Source organism: Entamoeba invadens (genome assembly GCF_000330505.1).
Source record: "Entamoeba invadens IP1 unplaced genomic scaffold scaff_1105074725183, whole genome shotgun sequence".
In the NCBI taxonomy this organism is placed as follows: domain Eukaryota; phylum Evosea; order Mastigamoebida; family Endamoebidae; genus Entamoeba; species Entamoeba invadens.
The window spans coordinates 763,136-778,942 of NW_004443692.1; the positions used below are offsets into that span (position 1 = coordinate 763,136).

Below are 15,807 nucleotides of genomic sequence, written 5' to 3' on the forward strand. Positions count from 1 at the left end.
CAGAGAATGTAAAAGAATACTTCTTTCAAAACTTTCAAATATTCTACTGTATTTTTTTTTTCAAAAAACACTTAACTTTTAAGGTGAAAACAATACAGTAAATGATCATAATTTGTTCATCGTTTTTCTTAAAATTATAATTTTAAATTTAAATGTATTTTTTGGACTTTCTTGTTCGAGGAAAATGATCAGTTATTCTATATTTGTTTTCAAAACATTTTCTAAATTGAAAAAAGATTGCGATAAATAATTCATGTAAATAAAAACAACAACAAATGTCAATATAATGATTATTTACTTGTTTTTCACTTGTGGCATTTAAACTGATTTTGTATTATCATACCCATTGCTTGATAATGTTTCATGTTAAAGTAAGTCCTTAATTGTTCTCTATTATATTTAAACCAATAAAACTGAAATATGTCGGGAAATTCATTTCAAAATCAATATTACATTTTTTAATATTTTCATCATTATTTAATTCCCCTGTTTTAAACATTCACAAGTATTTTGCGCGGATTGGACAAATGTTTTGAAACCAACACTGTAAAAATCTAAAGCTAACCATTTTGGAACAAAATATCAAAAGCACAATTTTCTATTATTAATACCATTAATATGTTAGTAAATTTATAAAATAATATAGTACAAGAAATATTGTAAAAAAGTATAACAATTAACCATAAATTTGTTACAGAAAAACAGTCTATTTTATAGTTGATATTATAGTATAAAACTATTAATAATAATACAGTATAAACAATCAATCTGCATTTCTTTGGAAACGTAATACAACGTTACGTGCGTTTGTTCTTTCCTCTGGCGACTGTTTCCAGCAGTCTTGGACCAAGTCATAAATCCACTGTTCGATTTCTTCTGTCTTTTTCAATCTCTTTCCTTCACAAAAGAACTTTGTGATTTCCCAACTTGACTTGAACATCTTTGAAATGTTTCCACAGAACATTTCAAAGACTAAAACGCCAAACGCAAACATGTCAACTGCTGGAGTACAGGTGCGCTTATAAAACATTTCAGGTGCAATGTACTGTATCCCAATATTGTTCTTAAAAGGCAGTGTGTTGAAGTTAATCAATTTGAAGCACTTTTTAATCCCGCAGTCCGTGATTTTAGCGCAAATGTCTGACATTTTGTTTAATGAGTAAATCAACACGTTTTGTGGCTTTATATCGTAATGAATGATACCTTTATAATGGAGGTAGAATATCCCTCTTATAATGTCATACCCCAATCTTATTAAAACGTCTTTTGTTGGTTTTGTTTTCTTTAATATGTCACTCAAACTCCCATTGGCATTATACTCAAGTAATATACCCATCTTGTGTGTTTGGAATATTGCACCAATGAAACTTGCTACAAACTTTCCTCTCCCACATTTATCCGCTTCAATCACAACACGTTGGAACTCTTCTAAAGTCTCTTCTTTGATGTAATTAACCTTCTTTAAAACAGCAGTCTCGCCGCGGTAATTCACTTTAAATGTTTTCCCAAATATACTTGTCCCGATGCACTCGCTCACTTGGATCTCATCAGCGGAAATGCGGTTTGTGGTTTCAGTTTTGAATAAGAGGGGGATGTTGAATTCGCTATATTTCCCCTTTTTCATATCAAGTCGTGAGAATTTAAGTTGCCCCCTAAAAAAGTACGTGCAATTCGGTTTAATAGAAACCTTCATTTTCACGGCGTGCATCTTTTTTAACACAACACATTGTGGTTCGACTTGGATGTCAAAATTGGCGTTATTCATGCCAAGGAACTTGATCTGAACAGTCGTGTTTTTCATATTAGCCAAATAGACTTCGTTCTTTGCTCGTTCGTTGACTAAAAGTGGTTTTCGTGCTTCATTCAAATAATCCAAACACTTCTTGTTTGTCTCCATTTTACTTGATAACAGCTTTGTGAATGGTATCTTAGCTTTCTTGACAGAGAAGACTATATCTCTTGTGATAAATTCTTCATAGTCGTTCGTCTTTTTGTGACAACATACAAACACAAAGACTATCACTAATATTATTGCGATGATGATAACAGCAAAAGTCAAAGAAGGTGTTCCTACCATTGCTATGAACTGCCAAGAATAGACACAGACATCCCCAACAGCATTTGGCACATACATGTCCATACACTGTGAACACTTTTTGTCGTTATACCCGATACATCGATTAATGTCACTGTATAACACACATTCCTTTGTCTCTCTCATTACATAAAGTTCCATACACCCAATACATTCGTCCTTATTCGTGCACAACTCGCACCCAATTTGACACGGTTGACATCGAATGCCATAATTATAATAACCGGAATCACACACTTCACAATAGTTTTGCTTTGTCGAATTGCAGTGAAGGATGGTGGCGACACTCTGACACGAATTATCTTCTGCTCGGAAATACCCACCGTTCTCATTACAGTCACTACAATAGACAGAACTGTCATTACAAGTACGACAAGAGTCATCACATTTCTCACACTGAAAATCTTGAAGAAAATAGCCCGAGTGACATATAGCACAGCCCACTCGATTCTTGGCAAAGTACTTGCAAGACTCCTGGAAGTAAGCAACTGTTGTGCAACTCTGCGTTGTGCTGTTCCACAAAAAGCCAAAGGAACACTTGTCGCATCCAATTTTCTGTTGAGAGCATTTGTCGCAATTGTGTTGGCACGGGAAGCACCACGTTGATAAGAGAAAGTAGCCATCTTCACATCGGAGACATCCACTAGGAGACTCCAACAAGCAGTGGATGTTCTTTTCTTTTGAGCACGTTGTGTCGCCAATATACGACGAAACCAAATTTGTGTTGTTATTACATAACAAACAAAGGGTCGACCGAAATTGAAGAAGGCAATTTTCAATAGTGTTTCGAACGCAAACTAAGTTCTCTAAGAAGTACCCAGCTTCACACGAAATACAAAACCCGTTGATTTGAAGAGCACAGTGTAACATTTGTTGGAATTCACAGAGAAGACTTGTGTTTAAATAGTCACTGAAACACAACAGACATGATGATGAGGTGTCACAAGTCTTACAATGTTGTATTAGACAAGGAGAACATTTTGAAGTTGAACCATTCCAGTAATACCCATCGTTACATTGCGAACAATAACTAACATCTGTAACGTTACAATTCTGTTGAGGTTCACATTTCCCGTTATTGATTAAATAGCCATACTCACACTTCAAACAAGTTTCTTTGTCAACACATAGTGCACAATTCAAACTACAAAATTCGCAGAATGGAGGGTTTGTTTGTGTCAAATATTGGTTTGGAGCGCACTGAAGTGTAACCAATATGTTTGTGGGAAACAGACACTCAAAATTGGAATTATTGTTTTCTAAGTAAAAGTAACACGTTTCATTTCTTGTATAATTCGCACAAATTCCGTTGAATGGAATTGATGTATCGCACTCATAACATCCATAATCAAAAAAAGATGAATATCTCATACAATGCGATTTGTGATATTTGTAACATGTTCCATTGCGTAATACAAACCCATGTACGCACAATACACAAAAATCTCCAACTGACCTCGAGCAGTTGGGTGTTGAACTTGATGCGCTGTCACATTTGTTATCAAAAGGTATTTGGTTGTTTTCACATAATACACAACTCGTGTTATTTTCATCACATTCGACACAATTGTCAAAGTAATCAACACACCGCTCACAAACGTTAGTTTCTACATTTAAAATGTGATCACTTTGGCACTTTGTACAAACCAAGCCTTCGTTTGCACACATTTCACAGTGATCGATTAATTCACAGGAATCACACTTTGTGTTGTCTCTGTAAAACCCTATTTCACATAAGGTACAAAACCCACCTTGACACGTTTGGCACGACGGAATTGTTTCATTACACAAAAGACACGTCTTATTCACAAGAACAGTACCTTTGTCACATACTTGACATGACCCTTCATACGTGCATGAAACGCAAAACGCGCTGTTTTCAGAACAATTGGAACAAAAAGTGACGTTGTTGTGAGTGCTCAAATACATTCCACTTTTACACGACAAACACCCAGACTCATTACAGATATCACACCCCTCACCAAAAATAGAACATTCAACACAACCATCTTCTTTACTATAATATGAAGGATAACACACATCACATGAGTTATTTGTTGTGGAACATCTTTTGCAGTGTTTTATGGTACAATTTATACACGAACAATTACTCAATAAATAAGTATCTTTGCACATCACGCAACAGTCTAAATTGTCTTTGTACTGCTCACAGTGTGGTTTCATATCATTGTAATTACAAAGAAAATTTTCATTCAAGTGGTAACCATCTTCACATAACGTGCATTTGTCGTTCTTTGAGCTGATGCAATGTATTGCTTTACACGAAACACACACTCCGTCAACCAACAAAAAGTCATCAATACACAAAACACAACGATCGCTCTTGTATGATATGCAATATGGTGAGAAAAAGCAATGATAATTAACACTTTGAATTCCTTCAATACATTTCATACATCGCGATGTTGAACCTTCGTACACATTCATCACATTGAACGGCTCGACACACCCAAATAAATTATCGACGGGAAGACATTTTTCATTGAATGGATAATATGGATATTCACACACAGAGCAAATGTACGAATCGATGAAAAATTTGAGGCGAACACAATGTGGAATTTGAGAGTGATTTTCAACACAAATGGTTGAATGCAAACTATACCCGGGTTTGCACACTTGACACACTTGATTTCTCAAATCAATAATTTGACAATTTGAAACTTTTTGTGAAACACAGCCATTATCATATCGAATCGAAGTGCTTGAATCACATGAAACATCTGGAAAGCACTTTCCATCAATTAAATGATATGAAGTCGCGCATGAAGTACACCAACTGCGGTCATATTCAATACAATGCGCCTCGACAGGAAGAGTGCAACGATTGTCAATACTCAAAATGAAATTGTTTGCACAATCAATACACCCATTGATATCACACCCACTTTTCCCACATAATCTATCACACTGAATACACTCGCCATTTTCAGACGCAAAATACCCCATTTCACATAAAATGCATTTTTTACCTTTACACGAAACACAACGAGGAATCACAGACGAACAATACACACACATCCCATCATGTAATACCAAGTCTTGAAGGGAATCACATGTCGTGCAATGTGTTGAATTGTCACACTGCTCACACCCTTCTCGACAACTATAGCACTGTGTATTCTCTAAGTAATACCCAAATTTACAAGAAGTGCAAACACTATATGAAGAACATTCTTTGCACTCAAAATCACATGCTATTTGTCAATTTATTGGACATACTTATAACTGCACAATATGAATAACACAAATGAATTGTTTTTGTTTATATATATAATTGTTAACTAATAAAAAATTATTACTGTAGAATTTGTCTTTGGTTAAATTGAATGAGCGCAATGCAAAAACAAACGCATACATGCCGTACCATTCCAAAACATCCCCGATTTACACTGAGTGCATGTCGTTTTGGAGGTGCAAAATGTACAATTTATTGGGCACTCTATATGTGAATATTTTTGTTGACTTTTGACAACACATTCGTATGAAAAATAAAAATATGACGGTGATGTTATTTTTCACAAACTTTGACAGTCGACTAAATTTAAATAACACCCATTGTTACAAATATCACAGGTATTAACCCCATAATCTATACAGTAACACCCATTCTCGTTTGTGCTGTTCACACAGAGAAAAAACGAGAAAAGAAAAGAAACAAAGGCCATTTTGTTTCTCTTTGTTTTTTAGTTTTTACTAATAAAAAGAGTTATTCCATGTTTTTTTTAATAATTAATAATATAGTACTTTTTATTTAATTGTTTTTACTTCTTTACTATTTGAATTGTTTATAAGTTAAATAAGTTGACTTATAAAATAATTGGTGTTGAAATTTTTTTGAAATTGAAATTGTATTTTGAAAATACAACATATTTTCACTTTTTGAATGTAAAAAATTAATTATTTATTTATATGTTTTTTTAATAAAATATAATATTATTATCATTAATTATTAATGAATTTAAAAAAACAATATTTGGATAGTAAGTTATAATTCATTTGTTATTATTATAATTATTATTATAAAATAAATAACATATTGATTCAAATAATATTTTTTTTAATTATAATTACCATTTGAATTTGTAATTGAAGATATAAATAAATCTATTATATTTTATTTAATATTTCTGGTATCTAAATACATGTGATTATTTTATAGTAAAAACTTATTATAATTATTAAAGAAATTGGTTTAACACTTCTCGCACCAAAAACATTTTTCAACAGAAATATAAACACCAAACAAACAAGTCCAATATGTATATTTAATTAAACACCCAATTTTTATAATTATTAAACCATATAAATAGTTTCAAATAATTATTATTTTATTAAAAATCTGAATAAGGCAAAGTATTCATTTATTAATATCTATGATATGATAATTACTGATTACGAAATACATATTTATCATTTATTTTATCCAACTTTTTTAGATTGTTTCAAGTTAATACTTCGAGTTTAAATTCTGAACCTTTTCAAACACATTATTTTACACAAAGAATTGATAATCAATTATCAGTTCACATCTAAATGACCGCCAATAATTTAACACTTCCCAAAATAACGAGTTTGCCATAAATATCGTGTTCTTTCACCACATTTTTACCAGTATATACCACAAGGAATAAATTGCTCAGTATATTGATAGAACTCAAAAAGCGTTGTGAAGGGAATATATTTTTGAACAATTCAAAGTCCCAAAAGTGTTTGTTTTAAATAGACCAAACAAAAAATCTCCAATTCCATGTTTTCTGTGCAAAAAATGACAAACCACCGAACAAAAGGAAATAAAACAAAAACAGGAAAAAAAATGTAGTAATGGCCAACCCCACTCCTCCCCACAGAAAACTATTTTTTATCATTTTCCATGAGCAACGCAAGGGAGAATAATGTATCACGCCCAAGCCGTGTTAGAAGGGATCTTCTGATGAAAGGCTCTCACGAGCACCAGGACATTAGCAAACGCCGACTTTCATATATTGCAGATACCACTTTGACTACACCAAGTCGGACAATTTCAAATGAAGACAAAGACATTCCGCAATACACAAACGGCGAAAGGTTTCGCCGAAAAACAGTTTTTGCAAAGGAAGACACCGACATTTTACCAAAAAAAACAACAAAAGCATGTGACCTGTTAAACACTTCAGACAAACAAGACCCACTCATCATATACACGTCATCTACAGTATCTCCTAAAGTATCCCCAGGCATCGGAAAAGTCAAACAAGTTATTCCCGAAACCCCAAAGTCCCCGACCAAAAAAATCACAACAAAAAGTCCCACCGAAAACAATGAAAAAGAGACAAAAACCTCCAACGAAATGCCTTTTGAAAATACAGAAAATGACGCACAAAAGGAAAAGTCAAAAGAAAAACAAAAAGAACGCGACGACAAAATTGAAGCAAAGAAAGAGATCCGACGGCCACAGAAAAGAATCGCGAGAAAAGATGTGAAGAAAAATGAGAGGAGGATGTCTTACATCTCCAAAAACCATAACGAGGAGAAACGCGATATTTCTTTAATTGCTATGGACGAGTGCTCACCCGACATTTTAAACGAAAAGGACTTAAAGACGGTCTTCAAGTTGGAGGAGAAGCGACAGAAACTTATTATGGCGGAAGACGTCGAGAAAAGGTGTGAAGTACTTTTGGACATCCAATGTCTGACGACACATATAGTCACAACAATAAAAGTTTGTTACTTTGTTGTTCTGAAATAGTTCTGATGGATAGGAGCCTCTTAGCATCACTATCTTTGAAGCGTGTGAAAAGTATTTTAAAGGGAATTCGAAGGAGGTCATCAATGTTGATAAATTGGTCTTTAGAAACCACACAGGAAAGGTTGTTTCGAGGAATATGACATTCAGGGGGGTGTTGATGTCACGTACAACGTGTTTGTATGTGTGTTATGAATCACGACCTTTTTCTGTACAAAGAAGTTTGTATCAATTATTACTATGATTATTACTATAATTATTACTATTGTTCTATATTATTATTAATTATAATAATATTATTGTTATAATTAAAAACAAATGGAACTTACACATAGTCTACCCAATGGACATCAAAAGTAATTTACCGCGTAAAGCTATACCACAAGTGGTTTACAACTTATGTTGGTGGATATACACATATGGATATTTAATCGAAGGCATCTTTCGAGTGACTTCTAATTTAGAATTTGCGAAAAAGAAGGCTGAGAGGTTGGTTGACTGTGACATGTCGTTTCTATCGCAAATGCGGCGGATTGGGTGCGATGTGCACAACGTTGTGGGAACATTAAAAACGTACATTAGAGAGTTTACTGATGGATTGATTGAGTATGACGCGATAAGAAACATCTCTGGACATGGGAAGGATCGATTGAAATATGTTGTAGAAATTTTTAAGAAGACTCCGAATGATGATGCTGTGTGCTTCTGCATCTTGTATGGACTTGCGAGACGCCTTGTGAAGTACCAGAAAATACACTTAATGACGTCGAAGAACTTTGCGATGATATTGGGTCCACTCGTGTCACACCCCAAAGGTGGTGTAAATGCAGTGAATGCGACGTGTAACCAAATAGAATTCAGTGGCTTTGTAATGGAACATTATAATGTTGTGATGGAAAGTATTGGAATGTCAAATCCATTTGCTGAGTTGCCCGACAGGAGTGACATTGGCGATTTAAATAAAGATGGAGTGGATGAGGCGCTTGAAATTATTAAAAAGAAGTCTGCGATGACAGAGGAGGCGTGTAACAGGTTACTTAAAATGATGGAAAACCCAGAGGCGGTGCAGTATATTCAGAACTTGGAGGTTGAGTCGCTCGTCAATGTGTTGGACGTGTTGTCCGACTTTTTGTTGTGTAAGTGATTGTTATAATTGTTTATTATTACAACTTTATTAGATATTTTAAATACCTGAAAGTTCAGCAATTAAAGATTGTTGATTTATTAATTAATATATTATATAATCTAGTTCAAACAATTATTGTTTTATTATTTCAATTTCAATTTCATTGTTTAACTAGTTTTAATTAAAAAATAAATTATTTTTTTATTGAAAAAAAAGACTCAAACTAAATTAACTAATATAAATATTAATAATAATTTAGTTAAAAAAAATTTAAAGGAAAAGCTTCGTTTAGTTTAAACAATTAAAAAAAACATATTAAACACTAAATACCAGATGTTAGTGTTGATTATTGGGTTGCTGATTTTGGTTGTGATGGGAAGAACAATTCCACAACATGCAAAAACGGATAAAACACAAGGAGATGTCATACCACTCGACTGTAATGGAACTATTGTGAATGTTACTGGAGAAGAACTTCCGAACTATGAAGAATGTGAAAAATACACGTGGAGCAATGATACGTATATTCTCGTTGTTTGTGATAACGAACTTCTCAACATGACCACAGAACAGCGACTAATTTCTGATTTGTGTGTCGACTTCAAGTTAGACGGAAATGGAACCATCCTATTGAATTGCAGTGGGGTTGTGGTCAAAGCAAACCACGAACAAAATGCGACATTGAAGAATTGCATCGAAGTCAAAAATAATACGAAAGTAGTAACTATTGTATGTAATGGGACTTTGGTAAATGTGGCTGAAGAAGAGAGGTATCTGTATGAAGACTGTACTGACTACAATTCAAGCAAATTGACTTTTGTCATCATAGATTGTAATGGATATATTTATAACGTGACCACAGAACAAAGAGACAATTACACCAATTGTGTCGATTTCTTAAAGGTAGACGACGCAAATGTCACAATGAAATGTACAGGAGGTATCATCATTGAAACGATAAAAGACGACATTGAACATTATAAGAATTGTAAAGAGTTTACGAATGAGTATATTATCATACAATGCGATATAACAATTATCAATGTTACTGTTGAAGATAGACAAAACTACCCCGATTGCACCAACTATATGTATAATGACACATCATTTATAATCATCAATTGCAATGGAACAATAATGAATATGACATCGAAGCAGAGAATTTATTATATGGAATGTGTCAATTATGTCCCAGACTTGTTGGCCGATGTCACGTTAAACTGTTCGGGTATTATCATACAAGCTTCAGAAAAACAAGAGGAGGAATTGATTAATTGTGCAGAAGTGGAGACTGAAAAGGTAATCACTGTCGATTGCGATGGAACGTTAGTCAATGTGACTCAAACTGAGCAACCCCATTATGAGAATTGCACAGAGTTTATACCAAGCAACAATACATACATTGTGGTGAACTGCAACAATTATATATATAACGTAACAACACAAATAAGATACAACCTTATTTGGTGTAAAGACTTCATCCCCGGTGTTAACGCCAATATCACTCTCAATTGTGAAGGTCTCAAGATCAATGCGAGTTACGATCAGATGAACGAATTTGTGAATTGCTATCCAATCAATTCCACTTATCACATTTTGATATCATGTAACGGCACCTTGACGAACATCTTGGCGTCAGATAGAATGAAATACCCCACATGCTCAGATTACATGAAAGATGATAACATATACACTATAGTTAATTGTAACGGAACAGGTTATAACACAACAAAAACAAAAAGGGTGGACGAGTATTATACGTGCACGGAATACATAATACCTTACCAAGCAAATGTTACTATCAATTGTAATGGAACTATATTTAATGTGACTAAAGAAGACAGAAATCAATTTAACAATTGCGTGGACGTGTACCCTATTCGTCCTAATGAGACAGTAACAATTAATTGTGACGGGAAAATTGTAAACATTAGCAGACTAGACAGACCTTTCTACCCAAATTGTACGGATTATGTAACACCAGTTAATAACACTAAGGTGTATCACCATGTTGTTTGTAACAATACATCACTTTATGTTGACCAAAATGAATTGTTGTATTACAAACATTGCGAAGACAAGGGCGTGGAAAACTTCATCTTTAAAAATGCGAATTTGAATCACCAAAACATCACCAATGTTGAGAAGAAAGATATGAAAATGGAAGAGTGTAAAGTAGAGAGTGCGTATGTGGCTTATTCGAAAATAGAGCAGGGCTCATTCAAAAAAACCGAATTTTCAAAGCTTGTTGTTGATTTGTCCGTTGTGGCCAATTCGTTTTTTACTAAAACCGATTTCAAAAAGTTTGTGTCGAACGGGCTCGACTTTTTGAACTGCTCAGTGTATGAAGCTGATTTTGAGAGTGGCACAAAAGTGATGAATTCCATGTTTAATGGTGGGAGTTTTGTGAGTGTCGAAATTAAAGGGAGTGATAAACACGGAAGAGGGAATAAAGGAATGACAAAGGATAATGAAATGATGAGAAGTAAAATCGATGAAAAGGGTTCAAAGGAAGGAGAGACTTTGTTTCAAGGAGTCACTTTTCTTGAAAACATTTTCGATGATTTCAAATTTGAAAGAGCGAAACTGACTGATTTCTATTTGTACAAAGGAGTTTTCATCAAATTCAAAGTAAAAGAGTCTCAGATAACAAACATGACAATATTTAACAGCAATTTCTATACTGTTACTATTGAAAACACACATGTTGTCTATTCACATTTTACTGTGGTTGTACATGATCATTTCGAAATTAAAAATACAACATTCGAGAATTGTGTTTTGAACTTGGACAAAGATAGTAAGTCGATTTTCAGAAACACCAAATTTATTAATTCGTCGGTAAATGGTATTTTCATGGAGGAGAAGACTGGTGACTTCACGACAGATCAATTTGGCATTACAGATAATGTCCCGAGTGAAAGCGAAAGTAATGGAAATGAAAGTAATAACCACAAGATTGTCATTACTGTTGTTAGTGTAGTGGTGGCATTGTTAGTTGTTATTTCGGTCATTATCGGTGTTATTATGTTCATTTATTTTGGAAGAAAGAATCCAAACAGATCAAACCCTTATAATTATGTGTTGGCTGACAACTAATTCAATGTTATACAAATACTACTTTTAATTATTTTTAATTTAGAAGGTTTTAACATTTTTTTTAATTATATTCACAGTTGAGTTTTCAATATAAAACCATTTAATAAATGCCTTTTTACTTAAATTTTTATTAAAAACAATTATAACATTAAATAATTAAAACAAATTAAAAAAAATTTAAATATAAAAAATATAACAACTGTCTAAGTTGTTATATTTTTTATATTTGATATTTAAAATTTAATTAAATCATTTACTCATTCTTTCATAAACAAAAACTTTCTTTTTCAAAAACAAATTGTATTTTTTTTCTTTATATTTACTAGTAAAAAAATTAATAAAACAATTAAAAAAACTTTTCAATGTTCTTTTTACTGAAACTAATTTATTATTTTCTTTCAAAACATTTAAAAAGTTCAAATAACAACATTTGAACTTTAAACAAAAAAATGCATATATAAAAATTTGGATCTATCGATTCTGTCGATACAATAAAACACCATATTCCATTTTGAGTTATTATATGTATTAATTATAATAATTAATATTATATCGATAATAACAATGAAATGAAATATTTATTTTGTTTAGTCATTTCTATATAAAAACATGTGTGTCTTTTTTTGCTTTGAAAAATGAAAAAATCATCTGTAAATTATGAAATAACTACAGATAGAAGAATTATTGGTTGTCATAGAAAAAGTGGTTGTCATGAAAATAATGTTATTAAAAGCAAAAAAAATCGATTTTTTTTCAAAAATTTTCCCAGTGTACTGAGTAAGTCAATTATCAAATGAAATAATAAATATTAACTAATTTGTTTTATGTTTTTATAAAGTATTAAACAAATGTTAATAATGTTAATATTTTAAACTTTTAACAATAATAAAAATTATGTATTTGGAAAAGACTTATTAAATGAAGTATATTTGTTTTTTTTTATGAACCTTACTACAGTAGGAGATAAAGACAATGAAAACAATAATCAGCACAAAACGTTTGGTTAATTTGAACACTATAACAGTTTTCATTATGAAATGTCATATTTGTAATATAACGTCATATTACATATTGTTTATTAATGAATGTCTATTGATTAATTATTCGTTTTCAACGTTATTAATATACAAACCTGATAATCGTGATTTTTGCTTGTTTGATTTACGCATCCCCAACTTATTCATAATAAATTGCACATCCCCCACATCAATTCATTTTATATCGAGACGACAAGGTGCAGTCAATTTTGATTTTGAAGATGAGTAAAATATTTTTGTGCTTTTTCTGTTTTTTATATAAAAATAGTCTTTTTTATTTTTTTCATCCTTTTGACAACCACTTTCTGAAAAATCAATCCAAATCACCACTGCTTTCCCGTAATTTTGCTTGTTAAACAACTAACAATTTATAATTATTAAAAATAAATTAATAAAAATACTTTTTTATACTCTTGACAACTACTTTTTCTATGACAACCACTTTTTCTTGCATCTGTATTATTTTTTTTTAAATAACTTTAAAAGTTATTTTTTTATATTAATGTTTTTATGTTTTAAGATCGTTTCAACAACAAAAATAGAACAGAAAGTTATGTTTTTTTAATTTTTGAGTGCCATTTAATTATAACATTTCGACATTAAAGACAAAAGCCATATTATAGTATTAATTATTAAATGGTTTATATTATGAAAAATGAAAAAAAAACAAAAAAACAGTTTTGAATGTCACAGTTTTTCTCTTATTAAAACCATTTTTCTTTTGTTTTTGGATATAATAATACCATTTAAACGTTATTGCCTTTCATTTTTGATACATCTACTTTCTGTTCTAATAATACTTTTTTTTTGTAGGTTAATTCATAAATTCAAGACCAAAACTTATATATGTTGTTATTTGCAAAATAAAAATAAAACCCGAAAACATCCTTATAAAATATGCAAAAGAATATATCATTAACTTACAATTGATTTATTGGGTGTAAAATCATTTATTTAAATGAATTACAAGTCGATCAAACTATAAATACACTTACTTATAAATGGACAATTAACCAAAAAAATATGAATGAACACAAAACCTTGTTTAAATTTCCCTCTCATTTGCCTTATTTTTTTACATAATCTGGCTGAAGAATCCGTTTCAAGGATGTTTTGGTTGTTACTCCTTTTGAATGAATTTCCCTATAAAAACCAATTTACATCTTTATAATTAAAATGCTTTTGTTTCTCTTCACAGCTTTAGCGTTGGCAACACAGAACACTGTTCTGATTGACTGTTCTGGTGATATTAAAAGTGTCACCTCACAAGAACGAGTATTATATCCACAATGTGCAGATACAATGATCCAAATACAAACAGCCGCGTCTTTCCACAATGTCCAGTGCAACTGCCTTTCTTCTTACATGAACGTGAATAATATGGTCACAGACCCTGATTGTGTTGATAAAGGAGTTGTCACATTTATTTCTAAGAAGAATAACTTGGACAACTTGGTGATGTACAAAACCGAAAAAATCGGTATGGAAGTTGAAGACGGGACATTTACGAAAATCAGTTTCGTTGAGGGCAAGTCACAAGACAGCAAAGTCAAAGACTCCAAATTTTCAAATTTTGAAATCACCAAGAGCAAATTCAAAAATATGAAGTTCAGCGATAACACTTTTGAAAATGGGAATGTCATGGTCAATGATTTCTTTGATGGTGAAATTGATGAATTGACCATTAAAGACACGACCGTTGATAGTAACCTCTTCTCAAACTCCAAAATCGAAAAAGTAACCCTCGATGGTTCACAGAAGACTAACAAACTGACTGAAAACGTTTTTTTCAAGTGCGAAATTAGTGGGGTGACTTTTAAAAATGGTGACTTGTCTAATACAGTGATTAGTCAGTCGAGCATTGAAAACTCAAAACTTGACAACGTTTATATCAGCAACATCACTTCGAAGACACAAAAATTGGAAAAATTTGAAATGACAAATTCTGTAGTCGAGAAAGCAAACATCGAAGTTGAAGTTTCCAATGAAAACAAATTCGAAAACGTCAAATTTGTCGATTCAGTTGTGAATTTGCAAGGTGGAGATAAAGCAACATCGTTCAAAAATATCATTCTTATTCGATCAACTATTAACGGAATGTACAAAGAGAATGAAAGTGGAGACTATTCTGTGCAAAATGGAAGTCTTACAGAGGACAAAAAGTCAAACAAGGCTGGTATGATTGTTGGTATTATCATTGCTGTTATAGTTGTTGTTGCAGTTGTTGCTATAGCAGTCGTTGTGGGTGTTGTTTTCTTTTTGAAAAAACGTAACTCGGTTATTCCTTATAGCCAAGCTTAAAAATGTTTCTTCGCGTTATTTTGTTTAGTTTTTAAGCAATTTTTATTGATATATTTTAATCTTTATGTATAAAACCAATAAAATTTATTTTAATTATTCACACAACAAAATAACCAATACAAAAACTTTTTCAATAATTTAAACAAAGTCCATGAACCATCATTACCAAAACTTAACTGTTAAATTGATTTTTTGTGGGATATAAATTGTCTTTTGTGTTTAATTCCATTACAATTAATTATAACTTGTGTGTAATTAAATTGTTATTACTTAGTTTAATTTAAAAGTCAGTAATAAACAAATACCAATATCAATTTGATTGTGTAAAAAACATCATTATTCTTGTTTTTCATTTAACAACTTTGAATTGCTTACACATGTAAGTGAGATATAGTATATATTA

General features: G+C 31.8%; 4 protein-coding genes across 4 annotated transcripts; 3 read left to right on the forward strand and 1 right to left on the reverse strand.

Moving 5' to 3' along the window:
- Positions 1-763: 763 nt before the first annotated feature.
- EIN_183590 (serine-threonine protein kinase, putative) lies at positions 764-5,784 on the reverse strand (the record flags this gene model as incomplete). The annotated part of the gene is made up of 3 exons (XM_004260785.1): positions 764-5,313; positions 5,469-5,558; positions 5,643-5,784. The coding sequence occupies 3 exons, from the start codon at positions 5,782-5,784 to the stop codon at positions 764-766; spliced, it is 4,782 nt and encodes a 1,593-aa protein (XP_004260833.1).
- A 1,205-nt stretch (positions 5,785-6,989) lies between these two features.
- On the forward strand, positions 6,990-8,985 carry EIN_183600 (hypothetical protein; the record flags this gene model as incomplete). The annotated part of the gene is made up of 3 exons (XM_004260786.1): positions 6,990-7,817; positions 7,858-8,062; positions 8,177-8,985. The coding sequence occupies 3 exons, from the start codon at positions 6,990-6,992 to the stop codon at positions 8,983-8,985; spliced, it is 1,842 nt and encodes a 613-aa protein (XP_004260834.1).
- A 315-nt stretch (positions 8,986-9,300) lies between these two features.
- On the forward strand, positions 9,301-12,066 carry EIN_183610 (hypothetical protein; the record flags this gene model as incomplete). The annotated part of the gene is made up of 1 exon (XM_004260787.1): positions 9,301-12,066. The coding sequence occupies one exon, from the start codon at positions 9,301-9,303 to the stop codon at positions 12,064-12,066; it is 2,766 nt and encodes a 921-aa protein (XP_004260835.1).
- A 2,213-nt stretch (positions 12,067-14,279) lies between these two features.
- On the forward strand, positions 14,280-15,404 carry EIN_183620 (hypothetical protein; the record flags this gene model as incomplete). Its single annotated transcript, XM_004260788.1, has 1 exon — positions 14,280-15,404. One exon carries the CDS (start codon positions 14,280-14,282, stop codon positions 15,402-15,404), a length of 1,125 nt encoding a protein of 374 aa, XP_004260836.1.
- Positions 15,405-15,807: the final 403 nt, after the last annotated feature.